General features: G+C 43.1%; 2 protein-coding genes across 6 annotated transcripts; both read right to left on the reverse strand.

The window, feature by feature from the left end:
- Positions 1-63: 63 nt before the first annotated feature.
- dmc1 (DNA meiotic recombinase 1) lies at positions 64-5,837 on the reverse strand. 2 transcript variants are annotated; one of them, XM_023829890.2, is made up of 13 exons: positions 5,429-5,837; positions 5,188-5,232; positions 4,399-4,545; positions 4,178-4,260; positions 3,956-4,008; positions 3,710-3,751; positions 3,443-3,515; positions 3,219-3,310; positions 2,463-2,536; positions 1,711-1,825; positions 1,318-1,346; positions 753-869; positions 64-466 (listed from the first exon to the last, which is right to left on the reverse strand). In XM_023829890.2, the coding sequence occupies exons 1-12, from the start codon at positions 5,483-5,485 to the stop codon at positions 756-758; spliced, it is 924 nt and encodes a 307-aa protein (XP_023685658.1). In that variant the 5' UTR covers positions 5,486-5,837; the 3' UTR covers positions 64-466; positions 753-755. The 2 variants fall into 2 exon arrangements, with proteins under 2 accessions (XP_023685658.1, XP_023685656.1); XM_023829888.2 differs by having other exon boundaries at positions 1,318-1,378; positions 5,429-5,833.
- Positions 5,838-8,333: 2,496 nt separating this feature from the next.
- Positions 8,334-21,938, reverse strand: LOC111853191 (uncharacterized). 4 transcript variants are annotated; one of them, XM_023829873.2, is made up of 14 exons: positions 21,691-21,938; positions 18,666-19,387; positions 17,519-17,632; positions 15,781-15,914; positions 15,599-15,637; positions 14,674-14,722; positions 14,348-14,506; positions 10,741-10,880; positions 10,479-10,547; positions 9,961-10,097; positions 9,584-9,695; positions 9,411-9,467; positions 9,158-9,301; positions 8,334-9,018 (listed from the first exon to the last, which is right to left on the reverse strand). In XM_023829873.2, the coding sequence occupies exons 2-14, from the start codon at positions 19,372-19,374 to the stop codon at positions 8,932-8,934; spliced, it is 1,950 nt and encodes a 649-aa protein (XP_023685641.2). In that variant the 5' UTR covers positions 19,375-19,387; positions 21,691-21,938; the 3' UTR covers positions 8,334-8,931. The 4 variants fall into 4 exon arrangements, with proteins under 4 accessions (XP_023685641.2, XP_023685644.2, XP_023685643.2 ...); XM_023829876.2 differs by lacking the exon at positions 21,691-21,938 and adding an exon at positions 20,969-21,220; XM_023829875.2 differs by lacking the exon at positions 21,691-21,938 and adding an exon at positions 19,803-19,861.
- Positions 21,939-22,014: the final 76 nt, after the last annotated feature.

Raw genomic sequence — 22,014 nt, forward strand, 5'->3', positions numbered from 1 at the left:
CTGATCTCCCAGAGACTGAACATACATTTTAAGTATGATGACCAACAAAAAATGCACGGCATGTCAATGAATCCAAAGAAATTTTAATTTAAATGGTTTTAGACATTGGGCCTCACTTTACTATTTAAAATTCAGAAGTGAATAATAATTAAAAAAAAACACTCAAGAGTCCAAGTTCACTTTGCTAACCCATAAAAACATACACAATAAAACCAGCATCACAAATTCATGACAAACGCAACAAACAGAACTTTTAGAACTGAACACCAAAAATGAAACCCATCGGAGACATAAATAAATACCCTTCCATATACACCTTCCAAGTACACAGTGCTTATGCAGCATTATCACAAAGTCATACTCCAGGCAAGAAAGTATGGATTCCTCCTCATTTTGTCACTCTTTGGCGTCAGCAATTCCGCCCGCGGTGATGGAAAAGGTGGCCTCGTTCTCCGGCATGTCAGGGCTGGGAAGAGTGGGTGCAGAATGCCTTAGAATCTACCTTCAAAGATACGTTTCTGCAGGTTTTTCTGAAACCGTCATTGGTACTTTCAACGTTACTGCCTGCACTTAACCTCAGACTTTATAACTATTGGAAATACTACAGTCATCACCAGACAGGACTGTATAAAATGCAGCCAACCCTTCCAGGAGAGTTTAAGGCAGTACTGGCCTTTCAGTCAAGGTTGAGGCGCTAGTTGTATAATCAGCAGGTTGATGTCCAAAGAAGGAATATCTGACTTTTGCAACACCTGTCAAATATTTTGGCAATTCGCATTTCCCCTCGTCCCTTCCTCAGGCTGATGCGGGTGGTCGATGCATGAGCCAGTATGTGCCCTCCAATGGGCTTCTTTGGATCTACCTGGAAACTGAGACAAACGCTGCTTTTGAGCCTTTCCAACATCTCTCTAGGATAGCATGAGAGGTCATAATGATTCTGCGTTTATTCCCATCCTCAAACTCTGTGTGACTCACACTTTACGGTTTATGGAACACAGAATAGTGCTGTGTTGTGCGATGAATATCAAGGTAATAATCATGAAGTCAATTAGACTTCACTAATAATAAGATATGAAGAAGTAAATGCAAAAATATTCATATTATACTCATTGTCCAGTATGCAAAATATTTGTGTCTGTATATCACAGAGACTAGTTCATGTTTAGAACAAAAGGTAAACATGTGTTCTCCGTAATTATCAGACAGTTCAGTTACATCATGATGGATTACATGCAGAACAAAAGCAAGTAGCTCATTAGAATCCTGGTTAATTCTACATGAATCTGAGTTTATACAAGCTGTACTTCAGTCACTTACGTCATGCCAGCTCCAGGATCCGCAGTCATCTGGTTAGTCACAAATACAGCCACGTTGTACTCTATGTATCACACAAACAGACTTTAAACGTAGCATTAAACATCTGCAATCCCTATGGCATCATTTCTTCAAAGGCTCAGTAGCTGTGCATTGTATTAATAATGCAGCTACCTGCCAGTGTTAAGCAGCAGGCATATAACACGGATATAGGTGCACATTAGTTCTGTTCTTCATGTAATAGCCCATATTCTAAAAGACTGAAATGAGGAGCAATGATAGGGCGAATTATGTACGTAAACAGAATCGTGACACATCATTCTTAGTATTTTCTTCTTCTGAGATGTCAGCATATTGCATGTTACTAGATCAGAATTATGCAGTGAGTGGCCTCACCTTCAGATATCTTCTGCAGCCGAGAGAGCATCTGGGCCAGCTTCTGTTGCCTCTCTGCCAGCTCGCCCCGGCCGGAGAAGTCCACACGGAAGAGTGCCATGATGGAGTCTATAATCTAAGTAATGAGGGACAGGCAGGGGTATATAACTCTGAGACCCCGAGAGTACACTATGTTAGTCTTAAAGGGTCTGAACATTGGATCTAATGACTCAAATGGGAAGGAGATGCTCTGAAAGCAGAGTCTAGTTAGTTCCTGAAACTTTGCTCCTAGAAAATTCCTTTCTGTCCAAGCCATTGCCTTGTAAATCATTTTTGCATTCAGTGCACAGCACAGCAATTCTTGAGCACAGCACACATATAGTTGGCATTTTCAAACATGACCGTATTAAAAACGCCTAAAAAGAGTGTGAATCAAAATACAGTTGTCATCCTTCCGCTTATCTGGTACAAGAATAGACACCTGAGGTAGACACCTGAGGCTTATCCCAGGTAACATAGGGCACAATCAAACACAATCATAGACTGTGGACTGTGGAAGGATGTAAAAGTATTCAATTGAAATCCAAAAGTCGAACATGCCAATTCCACACAAGAGGACAACTGTTATCCATTGAGTCAACTCATTTCTGCAATTTGAAATCACGAAAATAGATCTGCTTACACATTCAGAAAACACATTTTGAAGAACTAAGCCCTATGTATATTCCTCTACTTCAGGAGACACTGGGCTGGAAAGTATTCAGACTCCTCACCAGAAGTTTGAAGACGCCGCATTCCTCGTGAAATTTCGCTGCCACATAGTCCAGCAGCTCCATCTGGTGTTCGCCTGTGATTAAACATCATCATCAACACCTGCTAACAGAAAGTGTGTACCAGATCTGCTCCAGTATCAAAGCACAAACCAATTAATTTATGCTGTTAAGATCAAAGCAATGAGTGACAATCTCAGTATAGAATAATTACACACTTAAAACGTGCAGATAAATGAATTCCATTCCTTTAGAATAGAGTTCAATCACTAATAATCCTTATATCAGCGACTGCCAATCATGGTTCTTGAAGACCACGGATAAGCTCTTGTGTAATTAAATCTGACTGAACTGATGTTAAACCACATGATCATTTTAATTTTTCAACTTCAAACCAAACTCTTGTTATGCAGAAATAATATTTTCAAAGATCTTTAATTTTGACTATTTAAATGAACTATGTGCACTATGTGACCAAAAGCACCATAGGTTATGAGGTCCTGAGTTGGAAAAGTTCTTCTATACAAATGGTATTGTAATCTGGACATAACTCCCAGATATTCTGTTGTTAAATTATAGAGGTGTGAAATCAAACAGCTGGTTATGACTCATCACTGTTGGTCAAACATTTGACTGAAAAGGTGAGATAGGTGGCATTTTTGTGTTTGATTAAATTGAAAGCAAATGATCATGCGGACAGACGTTGCAAAGGTTACTTGTTGACAACTATGAAGTCGGAAAGTGGTGACTGGTTCTTACTGGTATACGCGCGGGCGTACAAGACATTGTCCAGCACTGCTTCGGGGTCCACGTCAAACCTGTCTGCTATATCCCTCAGCCTGTCTGGTCGACTGATATGGACACAGGGTAAGGAAGACTAGGCAGCAGCTGTTATCGCAATAGTTTTGGTTTTATATCAGGGCAGCACTATGCACCAATCCAGCAGAACAAGGTTTCAAAGGCCAGTTCTCTGGCAGGGATACAAAGTGTTCTCTGTGTCAATGTAGATGACCTTCCCTCCCGTGTAGCCTTTCTCTCCTGGCAGCTGCGTTGTCACTGCAGAGACATGGTAAGGAGTGAGCCAGAAGGACTGTGAAACAAAGTACCCACAATTTTTGTAACACACCACTGAAGAAAACTATAACTTGTTCCAGTGCATGTTATTGTTACATTAAAGAACAAATGTCACAGCTATTATTAATGTTAAGTAATTTTTACCCTAATCATAAAAATGTTGAGCAGCTGCTTACCACACAGTGTGTGAGACAGCTGTGTCTTTCCCGTCCGAAATTCTAGCCAAAAAGGTGCATAAATATTTGAGACAGGCCTGTACTATACATGCAACCATAAAGAACATTGTTCTTTACACAATTTGCATTATAGATTTCACTATGAATGATAATAGTGTAAAACAAAATATGCAGTAAGGAAGTAAGATCTAATAGGTTATAGTGTTCGTATCATGTTAACGGCATAGAGATGATAAAATAACATACCACCAAATGCTTCAGTAATGGCCATGCTTTCTATGCCTCCGCCAATAAGTTTACTGCAGAGGGTCAAGATAAGTATTAGCTGACATAGGATTACTCACCTATATAACCAAAGAACTTAGCTATGCTACACATGTACACCAAAATATAGATCTTCAGAAAGCAGTGGCAGATTTTGGTTAGGGTATGTCTGTCACGTGTCCCTGCTGGTGTTTGGCCCGTAACTCGAACTCCTGGCTACCAGTCGTGATGTGGAACACTTGTTTTCTCTTCTCACTATATTCAAAGGCTGTCAGAAACCCAGTCGTCTGGAATAAACGAGATGAGCGCTTCAAACGGGGCACAGCCATTCTTGGCATTACTGCATCATTTGAGGGTTGGCATTTTAAAAAAATGAACTTAGTAGCAGTTTAACATTATGCTGAAATCCTTCCATGTCATCTCACCACCAGCTTCCCTGCAGCCTCTTTAATCTTGTCCACTTTGGCTTCAGACAGGCCCTTGACGTTGCACAGAGCCCGGCGTGTAGTCATCTGGATCCCTTTGACTGTGCAGATACCAATGGACTTCAGCTTCTTAATGTCAGCCATGTTCTGCACAGATATAACTGTGATTATGACTCTAACTGAAGGCCACATCTAAAAAAGTGGGCATGGATTGGAGACCAAAAGGCTGGTTTGTTTGGGGTCTGCGGAGAAGCAGAGCTGTAATATTCCTGACCAGGGTGTCTAACCTTAAATCAGGACAGCCAACTTTGGTCAGCTGGCTGGAGTGAGATTTTCAATTCGAGACAAGTCTGCACACGCATTTATATGTATGTAACAGTTTTATTACCTTGTAAATTGTCTGTAGTGTTCTCAAACTACCCGAAAGCTTCTGATGCAGCTAATTCTAGGTTTATAATGCAGTAAGCGTGAGTGTCACGTGAGACGCGCGAGAGTTGGCAACCCGCCTGCCTTATATAAGGAAATCCACGCTTAATAATAAATATATAATTAATATATAATATTGAAATATGTCGTTCAATAACGTTTATTTGCCCACCAAAATACAATTTCCATCTCACGGTATTTCATTTCATACTCAGTTTGCCGCTCCTTCAATGTTAACCTGAATGACGGCGAGCCATCACCCGCAAATACAACAGGAATATGATCGTTTTTAAACTCCTACTACTGTAAAAGTGACGGACCACTTACAAGATTTTCAAAATCATAAGTCGGCATGCTACTTACGATGCCATGTTTCTGCAGGAGGTCGATATGTTGAAAGAAAGACTCCTGTATAAAGAAAGAGACGTTTTATTAATACTTAACAGGCACAATTAACGGCAGCTCAGCGCAGTTAACCAGACTAATTCTCTGGACTAGTTATTCCAGTTTATTTGAAAAATGTTCTCTTTTGGATCTAAAGAAAGCTAATCTATCCTTTATCTGGTCCATTTCTGAAAATAAGCTTAGCGATCTTAACTTTTACCTCATCATCTTGGTAACCCGCTTCATCTTCCAGTACTTGGTCATCCGCCGACTTCATAATACCTTTGTATTTTTATATATATGCTTATAATCACACAATGTCCGCTAAACAGTATACTGAATATTCAGTATAACAATAGGCCTACTCCAACTTCGCCGAGTGTATCGTATTTAAACGGATATCTGAAATACACTATATCACTCGTTCGCAACAAGAAACCTTGCCAGACGTCACAATTATTTCTTGACGTCTAAGATTCAGTGATATATTTCTTATAATTATTCACACAAACACATATAAATGTGGCGGACAAACTAAACTGCTAAGTCTTCGTCTGACTCCCGCTTCAGCGCGAGACTCCTGCCTGCTCTCACGCACCTGGCGTGCAAGAAATCTTACGGCAAATCTACGTTATTCCATTATAAGCCTAAAATTAGCCACACCAAAAGCGATGGGGCAGTTTGCAAACACTCCATACTATTTACAAGTTAATAAAACTGTTACATACATGCAAATGTGTGTGCTGATGGACTTGTCTCGAATTGAAAATCTCACGCCAGTTAGCTGGCCTGATAACGTTATCTATTTTTTTGTTAAAATATAGAACGGCTGGGAAAAGGTTTAGCTTTTAAACACGTGTTTATTTAAAACAGGCATTACAATGATATAACAAGGAAGCAGTAGAAACGTGCATAGCTTTACTTTTCCCATCCTACTCCTCTCTTAGGTGCACAAGACTCAAAGCAGCAACCCTTCTGAAGCGCAGTGCAATAAGAAACGGAAAAGCTGATCACCTTAGTTACTATATAAGCATGTTCTGTTCTAACTAACAGATTTAAGACAATTATGGCCTGATCTAAGCATTTCAATGTGGCCCTTGAATGCTGAGAGCAGGCCATACACGTTAAACATATCTGAAAAGTGTGCCTCTATTCTATCGCAATCCTACATTTACTTGTATCATCTCAGTGTTATGCTGAAAGGCATAAAGCAAGAAACTGGATGGATGGATGGTTCTAGAACCAGACGTTCAAGAGAAGGACTCAAGTGCAGGTGACTGGTAGAGTCAAGAATAAACCAAATCCATGACATATAAGACAAAAAAATAAAAATATCACAACACCACTGTCTATGAACAAGACTGTGTTGGGGTACAATGGAAGGGAAGATCCACAGTACAGCTTCTTCCAGCGGTGTGGCAACTGATGCGACTACAATCATTCATCAGTCATTCATTCGTCAGTTTCGAGCAATCGAGGGGGGGGGTCATGATTCTAGTTAATTTGAGATTGATCAGTGAATTCAAAGAAGGAGAGGGCCGTGTGCATAGAAGCATTCATAAACGGAGAGAGGGTGGTGCTGTGCAATGTGTATCACCCAATAAGGAAGACCCACGACTCACTAATGATGTGAACAAGCTGCTGAGGAATAAAGAGGGACACCTTATTTTAGGAAGGGATTTTAACCAGGTTATAGAGGGTACTCTCGATCGAAGTTTGAATAAACAGACCTCAATACCCAGAGACAGGGCTGCTATAAACATGCTAATTGAAGACATGGCCCTAGTTGATATTTGGAGATTGATGTACCCAAATGAAAGTCAGTATAATTTATTTTCCTATTACCACAAGTCACACTCCAGGATAGATAATTTTTTTATTTCAAAGCTCATGGTTGAACAGGTCATGGATTGCAAAATTGGTTCTATAGCATTATCGAATCATGCGTCAGTTGACACGAATATTAACCTTAACACTGAAGCAAAGGGAAGGAGAACATGGCGGATGAATACCACAATGCTGCAAGATGAAATGTTCAGTGATTTTCTGGCTAAGGACCTGAAGTTATTTTTTGAGCTTAATATAGGATCAACAGAGAAGTTGGCAACAGTGTGGGATGTAAATGCATTGCCCAAGCAGCCAAATTAAAGAAGATAAATTTGGAATCAATAAAGGAGGTTGAAACAAAAATCTGTTTGCTGGAAAAAGAGTTAGCAAGATCATATTCTGAAAAAAAAGTATCAAGATCTGTGTAAATGTAAAATACAATTGCACGAAATGTACAACAAAAAGGTGAAGGTGAGGTTTGCGCTTTTCAGGTTAAGGATGAAGTATTATGAAGGAGGGGAGAAGGCAGGCAAGTTATTAGCTTGACAACTCAAACGGTAGGATGCTTGTAATTTAATCCCTGCTATAAGAAGTGGAGACATGTCTACCAACAAAGAAATGAACGGGGTGTTTAGACAGTTTTATGAACAACTTTATACATCACAAACTATACTAAACCAGGAGGACGTAACAGTTTTTAACGAAGTTGAACTTGCCACAGTTGGGACGAGAACAGGTCACTCTCTTAGCCCACACGATTATCTCAGGAGGTTAGGGATGTTATATGATCTATGGAAGTAGGAAAATCTCTCGGTGCGGATAGATTTCTGGTGGAATATTAAAATAAATATATGGATATAATAGTCCCTTTCGGCTTTTTAATTTGCCCCAGGCTTTATTTCATGGATTAAATTACTGTATAAACATCCCAAAGCAGCAGTGCAAACAAATGGTATATTCTCATCATACTTTAAGGTAACAAGGGGAACTCGTCAGGGGTGTCCTCTTTCTTCACTATTATTTACAATTTTTCTGGAACCAGTGGTTCTATATATTAGAATGAACCCAGACATTGAGGGAGTAAAAATGGCAGGGAAGGAACATAAGTTAATGTTATATGCTGACGATATTTTAGTGATACTTAAGGATCCACCTGTGTGTGCACGCGTGTCTGTGCACACGTGTCTGTGCACACGCATCGGGGTGGAACTCCGCCATGCGCGATACAGACAGCGGAGGAGAATTGTAAACGTGTGACCGTGTTGAGACAAAAATGACAAGCTGTTGTGTAAATAAGATAAATAACACATGCTGTGGGAGTGCGGAGTGTCCTCAGCTGTGTCCATTCTGGGGTAGAGTTCTTGGTCTCCTGGGTAAATGGCTATAAGCTTTACTTTACCCCTCAAACCCAGACACTGTCTGCTAGGAGGTAGAGTAGAATTGCCAAAGGTGAATAATAAACAGTTTAAGGCTGTGATGGTGGGACTCATAACTGCCATGAGGGTAATATTAAGGCATTGGAAATCCTCAACAATTCCCGATGGAAAGGAATGGACCGATGAGACGATTAAGACAGCTTCATATGAAAAAATGTTGGACAGACTAAATGGGAAACAAGATATGATGAAAATGTGGGAAGGTTTCTGGGGTGATGTGTTTGAAGGATAAATGGCTAGGAGGTTGAACTAGTGATTGTTCATATTGTTTGTGATATATAAATGTGAATGGCTGAAGTGTATTATATGAGACTGCTGTAACTTTTTGGTTTGGAAAATAATAAAAATTTTAATTACAAAAAAAGAAAAAAAAAAAAGGAATATGAAAGCTATAAATGAGTGAACTAAATGAACATAATTAAACAGCTACAAATTAACTAGGGGAATCCATCAATCACCATTAGCAATTCAGCTGAATTTTGAAGATTTTTCGAAACTCTTCCTCAAATATATCCTTGAGCTTGGCACCTGTCTCCCCGAAGATATCCTGAGGAAAACAGAAGAAAATAAATATGCCCATTCTTAATATATCTTCAATTAACCAAAAATGAGCCAAAATGAAATTTTATGCCACAGTGAAAAAATGCTGTTTTTAAAAATCTACTTGCTCTTTCAAGCCGTCTTACCCTGCTGGATGAGGAGGAGTTGCTGAAAATGAGCTGAATGTCAGACACAAAATCGCCAACTGCAGAGTAGTGGTTGCTTTGCAGTGCATTGACAACCTTGTCCAACCACGCAGGCTTTTCACGGACATCCTCGCGGCCTTTCACCTGGCATGAAGGCAGAGGGGGCTTACAGACTGCCATAGAGCAACGAGCATATTCATGCGGCCGTCGGTGACACAAAGGCACGGAAATGGGGACAGACAGACATACTCACCATATTACAGAGCTTCTGGTGTTCCTCGTACAGAAACAGGAGGAGATAATGGCAGTGCTACAATGTGATTGAGACACAAGTAAAATGCATAATTAGCCAACTAGCCCTAAACAACAGAATAACAGCTTGCAGAGACCATGAAATGTTGGAACATGGAAACATGGTGGCTTCACCAGCAAATAGTCTGCGATGGGTTTTTGCAGGGCTGTTTCATGGGGTATCTGTACAGGATACTGCCACTTTTGACTGGACTTCATCACGCAGAATGTACACATCCATTTGTCCCTGCGTGGGCAGTAGGTAAAGAGAATCATGGACACCGGAGCTGAGTCAAGCCCTTTTTTTTCCATTGCATTAGCCGGCTCAGGCGGTGGGACACAGAGTGACAGTGAAAAGAACCATTGCAAAGACAAGCAGGGTTAAGTACCAGTTAAACTGTCATTATCATAATCAAAGAAATGAAACACAGCAAATGATAAACTTATGGTTTACCACAGAGGGTAAACTTGAACAAATTAATCTCTCTGATGCATCAGCAGGTGATGCCCACCCCAGTGTGTCATCATCCAGTGTGGGAACGTGGCATTTATGATGGAAGACACGGGGGCAGTTGTCACAGCACACCAAATCGTCATCGTCGTTGCATACGAAGCAATTGTCATCATTGTCATCATTCTCCTGGTTCTTCTGCACCTCGTGGAGGACACACAGTAAGACATCCAACATATGTCCAAAAGAGTGAGAGTTTAGTGCATTGGCACGGGTCTTTGCTAAAGCACGAAGATGCTCACTTCTTTGCCTGCTTTTATTTTGACAATAACTAGTCTTTGTTAGAATCAGCCTCATGTTGCCTCAGTTTTAGCTGCCATTAAGAGTCTGAGAAATCTTAAATATGGTTGCCATAATTATATGCCTCAGGTCAGTCAATGGCAACATTCTAATGTGGAATCTGCAAGTTTGCAGACTGCATTGTACCAATTATTGAATAGCAATCCAACAATCCAATCTGTCAGACAGAGTTGACCCGGTGTACAGACACAGAGTTACCATGACAGTGAAACACCTCACCAAATCTTCCTCCTTAGTGCTACAGGAATGGCATTCGCAGAGCAGGGAGTGCAACACCAAGACCCGCTTCTGCAGAGAGGAGACAAGAAAACAAATCAAGTTTTCAGGCCCCTCAATGTCATATCCCTTCATACAGCAGAAGATGTCCAAATGATGTCATGTATGACTTCCTGTGGGTTCTTAAAGCTCACTGCTCCCCTCATCCCCCTCCCTGACCCCACCTCCTCTTATATCTGCATTCTTGTGGTTCTGTCTTCATCACCTCAATGAGAAATTTGAGTGGGGTCCCCAAGCACAAGATGCTCTTCTTCCAGTTGGAGTCAGTTAACATCAGCTCCTGCTTCACAAAGTCCACAGGGGACAGCCACTTGTCTTCTGTTCGTATGCACTTTCCTGAATTGCCTGGAAGGGACCAGTAGACAAGCAGAAAGTCGGGCACTCTTCGTTATCCAAAACAATGTGGGATGATTCGCCATCCTAGGCACTGCAACATATAAATGAATGCCTTTTCTGCATCTAGGGATAAATTTATCGTTTCCAGTTTGTTTTGAGATAGAATCTGCACATATTATTTGAAGAATGTCTACCTTTGATGAATTCAGTTTGATCTGGATGTATTAATGATGGGTTTACTGTTTCAAGTAGGGTGGCAAGAGCTTTACTAATAATTTTGAGAACTGCTGATGAGTGATATAGGACGGTAACTGTAGCAAAGGGTTGGGTCTGTGTGGAGTTTTATTTGTACTGTGATGACAGCTATATGTTCATGTTTTGGAATTGTGTTTGATGTCAAATACCATTCTGAGAAACAGTTGCGAGATTGTATTCTCTAAGTGTCTGTAGGGCATCGAGTCCTGCAGCTTTATCATTTGGCATTTTATTGAGTGCGACACGAAGTTCCTTAGCTGTTAGTGATTTGTCTAATTCAACTAGTTGGAACGGCCTCCCTGATCTGAACCCGAGTGGTGTTCTGTTATTGGACTTCTGTGCAATGCATGGTTTGTCCATAATGAACACCATGTTCGAACATAAGGGTGCCCATAAGTGGACATGGTACGAACATGCCCGGGGCTACAGGTCGATGATCGATTTTATAATCGTATCATCTGATCTGTGGCCTTCTGTCTTGGACACTCGGGTAAAGAGAGGGGCAGAGCTGTCAACTGATCACCACCTGGTGATGAGTTGGCTCAGGTGGCGGGGGAGGAAGCCGGTCAGACCTGGTAGACCCAAGCGCATAGTGAGGGTATGCTGGGAACGTCTGGCAGAGGCTCCTGTTCGCTGGAGCTTTAACTCGTGCCTCCGGCAGAATTCCAACTGCATGCCGGGGGAGGTTGGGGACATTGAGTCTGAATGGACACTGTTCCGGACCTCCATTGTGGAAGCGGCCGTACGGAGCTGTGGCTGCAGGGTGGTCGGTGCCAGTCGTGGCGGTAACCCCCGTACCTGATGGTGGACACCAGAGGTGAGGGAGGCCGTGAAGCTGAAGAAGGAGGCTTACCGGGAATTATTAGCCCAGGGGTCTCCGGAGGCAGCTGACGGGTACCGGCGGGCCAGGCGGAACGCGGCTCGGGCGGTCGCAGATGCAAAAACCCAGGCATGGGAGGAGTTCAGTGAGGCCATGGAAAGTGACTTTCGGTCGGCCTCAAAAAGGTTCTGGCAAACCATCCGGAGTATCAGGAGGGGGAAGCAGCTCCTGGTTCCTACTATTTATAGTGGGGGGGGGGGTGCTGTTGACCTCACCTGGGGACATCACCCGGACTTGGAAGGAGTACTTTGAGGACCTCCTCAACCCTGCCTCAGATACATCTACGCACACTGCCTTTGAGACATCTGAGGGCACAGAGCCCGAGGGTGCTGGGGGGGGCTTGCACGTTACTGGGGCTGAGGTGGCCAGAGTGGTTAAAGAGCTCCGTGGTGGCCGGGCCCCGGGGGTGGACGAGATCCGCCTGGAGTACCTGAAGGCTCTGGATGTTGTGGGGCTGTCTTGGCTGACACGCCTTCTCAACAGTGCGTGGAGGTCAGGGACGGTGCCGCTGGATTGGCAGACCGGGGTGGTGGTCCCCTTATTTAAGAAAGGGGACCGGAGGGTGTGTTCCAACTACAAGGGGATCACACTTCTCAGCCTTCCTGGGAAAGTCTATTCCGGGGTACTGGAGAGGAGGGTGAGATCGATAGTCGAATCTCGGATTCAGGAGAAACAATGCGGTTTTTGTCCTGGTCGTGGAACACTGGACCAGCTTTATACCCTTGCAAGGGTACTGGAGGGGGCCTGGGAGTTTGCCTATCCAGTCTACATGTGTTTTGTGGATTTGGAAAAGGCTTACGACCAGGTTCCCCGAGGTGCCATGTGGGGGGTGCTTCGAGAGTATGGGGTCCGGGGTCCGCTGTTGTGGGCGATCCGGTCCCTGTACGAACGGAGCAGAAGCTTGGTCCACATTGCCGGTAATAAGTCGGACGTGTTCCCGGTGCGTGTTGGGCTCCGCCAGGGCTGCCCTTTGTCATCGGTCCTGTTTATAATATTTATGGACAGGATTTCTAGGTACAGCCAGGGTGTGGAGGGTGTCCAGTTTGGTGGCCTCAGGATTGCCTCGCTGCTTTTTGCAGACGATGTCGTCCTGTTGGCTTCATCTGCTGGGGATCTCCAGCATGCACTGGGGCGGTTCGCAGCCGAGTGCGAAGCGGCAGGGATGAGGATTAGCACCTCCAAGTCCGAGACCATGGTTCTCAGCCGGAAACGGGTGGTTTGCCCTCTTCGGGTTGGGGAAGACGTACTGCCTCAAGTAGAGGAGTTTAAGTATCTCGGGGTCTTGTTCACGAGTGAGGGTAGGCGAGATCGGGAGCTGGATAGACGAATCGGAGCGGCGTCTACAATTTTGCAGGCGCTTAACCGGTCCGTCGTGGCTAAGAAAGAACTGAGCCAAAAAGCAAAGCTCTCGATCTATTGGTCCATCTTTGTCCCTACCCTCACCTATGGTCATGAGCTATGGGTAATGACCAAAAGAATGAGATCGCGAATACAGGCGGCCGAAATGAGGTTTCTCCGCAGGGTGTCTGGGCTCTCCCTTAGGGATAGGGTGAGAAGTTCGGATATCTGGGAGGGCCTCAGAGTAGAACCGCTGCTTCTTCACGTCGAAAGGAGCCAGTTGAGGTGGTTTGGACATCTGGTGCGGATGCCTCCTGGGCGGCTACCCGGAGAGGTTTTCCGTGCCTGTCCTACAGGGAGGAGGCCCCGGGGCAGGCCCAGGACTCGCTGGAGGGATTATATCTCTCGGCTGGCCTGGGAACGCCTCGGTGTCCCCCCCGAGGAGCTGGTGGAGGTAGCTGGGGAGAGAGAGGTCTGGGTGCCTCTCCTGAAGCTGCTGCCCCCGCGACCCAAACCCCGGACAAGCGGTAGATGATGGATGGATGGAACTAGTTGGTCCTTATTTAGTTGGGGTAAATCCAAGGTATCGAGGAAGGTGGTGATATCTGATTAGCTTGGCTGTTTATTAGGGGTGTATAATTTTGTGTAAAATTCCAGAAATGCACTGTTTATTTCTTTGCGTGAATACATGGTCAGCCCTGACGAGTTCCTTATTGCTGGTATAACTGATTTTTCTTTATTCTGTTTGAGTTGGTTGGGCAAAATTTTCCTTGACTTGCTATCGTGTTCAAAATGTTCATGTCTAAGTCTCTGAATTTGTGCTTTTATTAATAATATTGTTGAGCTGTGATTTGGTGTCTGTCAGGTCCTTTGGCACATTTTTGCAATTTCACACAACTGGACGCAGGGAGTTTAAACACTTCAAGGTTCCATGATATATATGTTGTTATGACATTATCCTGTGCACACACAGACGTACAAAAATACACGTACATGCACTTACCAGTGGCGAAGCGATACTTATGTAGAGTCCCTTTAGAGGACCCACAAGTGACCTCAAGGGAGTTCCCCTTAAAGTCTGACAGATCCACTTCTTTGTGCTGTTCTGCATGTTCATTATCATCTCCATTGTCTTCCTCCTGCATGGATTCCTCTCTGAAGTCTAAAACATTTGTTAATGAACACAGGGAAAAATGGTTCTCTTTCAGAAGTGAAGGCTTTTTCCTCGTAGGAAACATGTTGCACTGAAATTGATAAACAAAGATGCCACACAGATGGTCAAACATCTTACGACGTAATGAAAAGTCCAACAGCAGAATGAAACCCAACCTGGCGACAAGCTTCGCGAACAGCGATGGGTAGGAGGCTTCTTTCTGCCCTGAGGAAAGACAGAGATGTGACGTAAACCCCCGGGCCTGACAGCAGGGTTCACACAGGCGACAATGTGCGTAAACTGTACTGCACAGAACAGAGGACACAAATTGCGTAATGATACCAGTGCATGTGTCAAAAAAAGACTTCCAGGAACTAATGGTGGGTAGTTAAGCTCCAGAGTAAAATTCCAGACCAAGATTTTGTTTTAACCCACCAGTTAAGTACAAGGAGTCACAGTCAGAGTGTACTCAGCTGGTTGGCTGAAACAATATCATGGTCAGGAATTTTACTCTCTGGACCAGAACAACCCACCTCTGTCAGGGACCATCAGTTAGCAGACTGACAGGTACCAGGGCAACTGCGACTGAGAGCACAGGCAGCCCCTATTCCAGCAGAACAAAGTACATTCTAGAGCGGATCGCCATTCTTTTTCCTCTTACATATTTCCTCCAGTCCTCAAACAGCACCCCAGAACCTATAATCTTCTGCCCACAAATGTGGTGACAGACCTCCTAAAACTCACTTTGTCCCCAGCAATCTAGTGTGGATTCTTGAAAGCTTCCCCTATATTCCGAAACCAAGCTCTCGGCAGCATGGAGTCTGCAACAGCTGCATGCTAGCAACACCGAACCTTCATTCAGGCTTGTGGACTGAGAGATGAACACTGATGGTCATCCTACATGGGAAATGGTGAAGCTAGGATCATCACTACTACAATTCTTGGTCCTCCAGCTTGCTTATGCAACTTCTTGGCCTTGTCATGTGACAAACATTCCAGAATAGCAAAGATTAACCCCAGGTAGGCCCAGAACCGTATATTTTGTTTGAGGTAATGGGGTGAAAGCGGCATACGGTTTACTGTGTGGGAGGGATTCACTACCTGCAAACGCCTTCGAGGGAAGGTCTTCAAATGACCACCCTGCGTAGAAGGTGTGAAACACGGAAAGTGAGTATTAGCATGATCTGGACCGAACTGATTAGTCCAGTAGCAGCATATGACACAAACAGACATGAGTGTAGACATCGCTGTGTGTTGGAGAAGGTCACTCCAAGCCCGCTAACCTGGATCAGTTTATGCAGACTGGTGCCTTTACACTGAATGCTTTTCTTCCAGTTCTTGTAACTCTTCTTTCCACCAAACACCTCAAACTCAGGGGGAGTGAACCAATCTGTTCCTACCAGGATACATTTCTCCCCTAGAACAGACACGGTGACACCCAGGATTGACAGAGACTCACACAGTCATAAAGCAAAATTAGCAGCTCATCAAAGCAGCACGTCAGTGTGATGGCTCAACCAATAGAAACTAATACTGGTTTTAAGCAGGCAGATCTTCCAATACTACTGGCTGATGATTTTACATGGTAAAACAGACACTAACAGCACTTCTGCTTTTATATAAAATTCTTTTCTAGCTATGAGAAACAGACACTAATACTTTTAGTTAGTTCCTTATTAACTGATACGATTACATAAAATAAACAGCAGAATCGAAGAAAATGACGAGTCTCACCATGCTAAGCTCTCAAATGGAAGCAAATACAGTGTTGCTGATTTTTGATACTGTCCTTTCTATTCATAAATGAACTGTGTTCATTTGCATCTCCTACTCCTATGGTATGACATGCATCTACTGTAGGTAATGGTCTAGGATATGGTACAAAAAAACATAGTTAACCATGTAACAATTCAATATGCTTCAATTCATCTTTGAATTGGACGTTAATTAGATCAGTTGCATAAGGAAGTGTCCTACTTTTAAAACAACTTATATTTATGAAAAACCACATGATCTTAACCTGGAAAAATATTCCAGTAATAGTGATTTGATGGGTTTATCGATTTTCAGCAGATTTATCGTTTTTTGGTTGATTTCCTTCTAAATTTTTGTCAGACTGGGGGTTTTGAATCAATGTGGTTATATTGTAGATATTCAGACTGGATATACGATTCAGATTGTCTCACACACAGACACAAAGTCACTGTCTATCCTAAAGATTTTGTGTGTTATAATACAATACAGTGGTACCTCAGAACTCAAATTTAATCCGTTCAGATCTCCGGATCGAATCCTAAAAAGTTCAAATTGTGATCGAATTTTCCCCATAAGAAATAATGGAAAACCAATTAATTGGTTCCCGGCCCCAAAAAATTACACCTAAATATGTTTTTTTTTTTAGCATTTAAACACAAAATGAACCGGATAAAACAAGAGCATATACTGTACTAAACACATCTAAGCACATTTATCAAAACAGTAATTTGTAAAGTAAAAAAATAAATGTATCCAAACAATGTGTCCTGCCCCGATCGTCTGCTCCTTCCGCGTGCCACATGTAAACATGCACGATGCTATCACAGCTAATGCGAGGCTGAGACTGAAGCTTTACCCTTTGTTTCCGCTGAGAGACGTGCCGAGTGACTCATTTCCCCGCGCGTACAAGTTCTGAGGTCGGCGTTCACGGTTTGACTTCTGAGACTCAGATCGAGCTCTAGGTAATTTATTTTCGAACTGGTTGGTTCGACTTTTAAGAAATTCGAGTTATAATGAGTTTGAGAACTGAGGTACCACTGTATTTCCATTCAATCTTGGGCTACTTATTTTCGCAGGCAATGCATGTGATTCTTTTTCGCACACACGGGGGTGAGGTTCACACATGGGGGTGGGGCAGATTGCAGCCTGACAGCTCTCCTGTTGACGATGGTAACAGGACTCTGTCCTCTTTTGTAGAGCAGCAAAGACAAACCATTTGTTCCTCATCTGTAACCCACCCTGCCCCTCCTCCCCCATGACCCTCACCTATAGCCAGTTTGTCTTGGTAAAGATTCCCCGTCTTGTTCCCACAGGTCACCGGAAGGTAGGTCTTGTCCAAGTTCCAGATGCCACCCTCCAAATCCTCGCCAGAGGAGGAACCTGCGGATTCACGACACAAAAACACCAGCATAACCACATGATGGCATCATCTATGAATATAACGATGAACAATATTTTAATTAGAACATTAAATATAACAGCAAGCAAATTTTATAGCCGTTTCCTGTCATTAAGTTAGTTTCAATTTCAATTTATTTGTTATGTATGATACCACAGGGTCAACATTACAATGAAACACGTTGGACAAGAAGATAAGCAGGAAAACAAGCCTCCCAGCACTGGAGGATAAGAAGATGAAGTAAAACTAAGAATTACAAATTAAAAAGTCATAAATAAGGGAATGTCTGTGTATGCGGAGGAGTGGGGTTGGGAAGGGGTAGTGCGAGCACCAGTACTGTACACTGAAATAGTGATGTAGCATCAATAATTGCACGTAATACCAATAAATGGTTTTTACAGTTTTAAGTGTTGGAGAGCCTGATGGACTGGTGGTAAAAACTGTTCTTGAGTCTGGTAGTCCGAGCAGCCAAGCTACTGTATCGCCCTCCAGACAGAAACAAACTGAACGTCTAGCGTGCTGGGTGGCTGCGATCTCTGATGATGCCGTGTGTCTTCCGCAGGCACCGTTGGAGGTGGGTGTCCTGAATGGTAGGGAGGCTCTTGCCAGTGATGCGTTATGCTAGTTTACATCAGTGTTTCCCAAACCAGTCCTTGGGGACCACCAGACAATTTAAGAATGTGGACTGACTGGCAGGGAGCTGGGAGGGAGCAAAACATGGGCGGTATAGGGGTCCCTGAGGAATGGTTTGGGAAACACTGGTTTAGATGAACTTTAAGCCTGTGTGCCTGTAATCACAAGGTCGCTGGTTCAAACCCAGCCTCAGCACGTCTGCGAGTCCTTGAGCAAGGCCCTTAACCCCCAGCTCCTTGGGCACCGCTACAGGTGGCTGCCCTTCGCGGGCAGCTTACTCTGCGTAAAGACACTCACTGGGATCAATAAAGTATCGATTATTATTATTATTATTATTATTGATTCTTGTCATTGCCAACAACCAGCTATGAGAATACTTACCAGATTCTACACTTTCAGGCCGTTCATGTGAGCTTGACTCCCTAGTTTTCTCTTCATCCTGCTGTCTTCTTCGTTTTTCAGGTGGAACGGCATCCCGCGCGCCCTCCACATCCGCCTGTATACTGGACTCCCGGCACGCCTCAGGGCTGAGGTGCTGTCCCGCCTTCTCCGTCACCATCTGCTCCATTTTCTCCACAAGCTGAGCCACCTGTCTGGTCGCAGTCATATATCTGGCATTGAATTCATGGTCTCTCCCTCCACAGTCTTTGATTAACTGCTCCACAGCACTGTTCTTATGGGAAGAATTTGAGACAATGAGCACCATTGCATGATTCACTGCGGTGTCACCCCAATATTCAAGGATGCTCTTCACTCTGGTCAAATCCTTCCGCGTAAAGCTGTCAAGCTTCAGCACCACCAGAAGTACATGAGGTCCAGGAGAGGACAGGAAGAAGCAACTTTGTATCGCCTGAGTCAGTGCTGGGGGACTGAGCGTAATTAGGTCCGGACAGCTAATAACAGCAAGACGCCTGCCTGCAGCCGCGCCTCTGGCCCTCTCACAGTGCCGTGGTTCTGGGGAGCAAGTGGTCCCAGTCTCGAAAGCCTCTCTGCCCAGGATGGCATTTCCCACCGAGTTTGTCTCCATCCCCAAGAGCACAATCCTCATCTCGGAAACAAACGGGTGAAGCTTGTTGCTGCTCAGTTCCATTGTTCCCTTGATTCTGCAGTGTACAGGAGAGTGAGACGTTTGGTCTCTTTAGGGTACAGAGGTAATGTCTAACAGACTACAGTTGTCTTGCATGCATTCAATTATAGTCAATTTTGCACTATTATTACAGCACCTTGAGTTTTTTTTAATATACACCATAGGTTTACTGTTTAAATGTTTATATGGTTACTTCACAGCAGGACAATATGTACTGAACTTATTTTCTGAAAATACTTCTCATTCAGTTACCACAGTTACACATTCTTATATCCTATATTTTGCGTACTATTAATTTTATAATAGATTGATTGTTATTTTCAGTGCTGTGAAAAAGACTTACTCAGCCAAAGAAAACTATGCTTAAATGTTCATGTGTCACGTTTCGGCAGGAAGGTGAGCAGGGAAGCAGGAGAGCAAGCCCTACTCACAGGTGATCAGGGTTTTAATAGGCAACAGACGAACACGCAGAGACATCCACGGACACTACAATGACGGATCTGGGGAAACTAACTGAGACACGGAGTAAATACAAAAGACTAGCCAGACATAACAGGACACAGGTGATCACAATCAGGGCTGAACACGAGGTAACGAGGTGGGCGTGGCACACATTAGGATCGGACGGAGCGGGGCGTGACATCATGTTGGTGTAAAAGTAAGTATTTTGGCTGTCAAAGTGTGTCAGCTTAGCCATTTCAAAACCTCTGCTAATGTCACCCCAGTATTTGCAGCAACCATCCAATACACCCATGTATTTCTTGGCTTGGCCACTAGTGCACCTTGCATAGCTAATTAATATCTCATTGACTTTCTTAAGTAATTTAATTAATTAATTAATTGAGCTGGCAATGAAACTTAATAAACACATGGGATGGCAGAAGGGCCCCTGAAGAGAGTTTATTTATAGAGAACTTTTAAACAACCGTAAACGATGAATAAATAATCCTCATCAAACTGATAGTTATGTACAGGGATGGACATAACTGGTACACAAGTACGCATTTATCTTTAAAAACGATACGTACGACAATCGATTGTTTGTAAAAGCGCAAATGCGTGCTTATTTAATGTGCATTTGCGCTTCTACGACAAGAAAATACCTTGCATTTCAACCTGTATACCGCAAATAAAGTAGAGTTAGCATATAAAGATTAAATTGCATTATGTTTTGTTTTCATATAAGCGCAAATGCACATAAGTACGCATTTACAGTTACCACAATCGGTTGTCGCACATATCGTTTTTAAAGTTGAATGCGTACTATAGTACCAGTTATGCGCTTTGTGGAGGCACATTTACATGTGTTTTGAGCACATTTACAGAAACTAACTAACTTCTATATTTTTAACGGGCAACCCATTTAGAAAGTGCATTAGCAGGATTTTTATTCTGAAAACCTGAAATCGGAAGCCTAGTAGTCTATTCGTGCCAGAACCTAGCTTGAGCATTCACAGCGTTACTCACGGTTTTTAAAATTATATATTTACTAAATTTGAATAATTTTCTTGCTGTGACAGGAAATAATAGTGTTAAAGTATATGATCTGATTAGTTCAAACGATGTTTCTGTTTAGTGGATCCATCCCATCCATTACCCTCCGCTTATCCGGCTACCTCCAGGCTACCTCTACCAGCTCTTCGGGGGGGATGCCGAGGCGTTCCCAGGCCAACCGAGAGATACAATCCCTCCAGCGAGTCCTGGGTCCTCCCCGGGGTCTCCTCCCTGTAGGACATGCAGGGAAAACCTCTCCGGGTAGCCGCCCAGGAGGCATCCGCGCCAGGTGTCCAAACCACCTCTATCTCTAAAGGGCCCATACACCCTGCGGAGTACTGTTTAGACTGAGGATATGAGCGAAATTCAGAACATTTATATCTGCTGCATACAGTATCCCTTTAAAAGAATAAGAATAAAATATATCTATATACACGATTCCACAAAACATCGTTGTTATGCTGAACTAATTTAAGATCCAGTAGCTTTTTCACTGTGACCTGAAATGAGCATGAACCTTCATTTCCTGGTCTATTTCGGCGGGCCTTTTGATTTTTTGCCGCACATGTAGCCTATGTGTTTTTTTATGTGACTTGTAATATATTACATATATTAGTTTTATCGTACACTAATTTCAGGTGACATTCGATTACCTTCGGTTCTTTATCCCTAATTTTGACAACGTTTCGCTTCTCAGCATAGTAAAACGAGACCATAATGAAAGAAAAAAAATCGACATGTAAGTACTGCTTACAAGAGTAGCCGGAGAGTAGTGATATTTTCGTTTTTTTACATGAATATGAATGAGAAAACTGTGCTACTTACGAAAATCTGGCTGATACCGAATAAGTTTACTGCACGGTGGAAAACAATACAGATGACTAACGGGACGTTTTTTTCATAACGCTTTCTGACTGATCTGAAAGTCACATGATTCGTGATATCCTCTGAGAAACATCCTGAGTTAAAAAGTAATACCGTTATGTAACACACAAAAAATACTTGTATTAGCCTACTAAATATAAAGTTCGATAAAAAGGTTACAGAATACTTATTTCTGACATGAAATTATAGTTTTATCGTTTTCTTCCTGAGCAAAAAAACTAGAAACATGGAACCATTTTCACTTATGCGCAGCAGGGGGCGCAA

Source organism: Paramormyrops kingsleyae, chromosome 22, assembly GCF_048594095.1.
Source record: "Paramormyrops kingsleyae isolate MSU_618 chromosome 22, PKINGS_0.4, whole genome shotgun sequence".
Taxonomy (NCBI): Eukaryota; Metazoa; Chordata; class Actinopteri; order Osteoglossiformes; family Mormyridae; genus Paramormyrops; species Paramormyrops kingsleyae.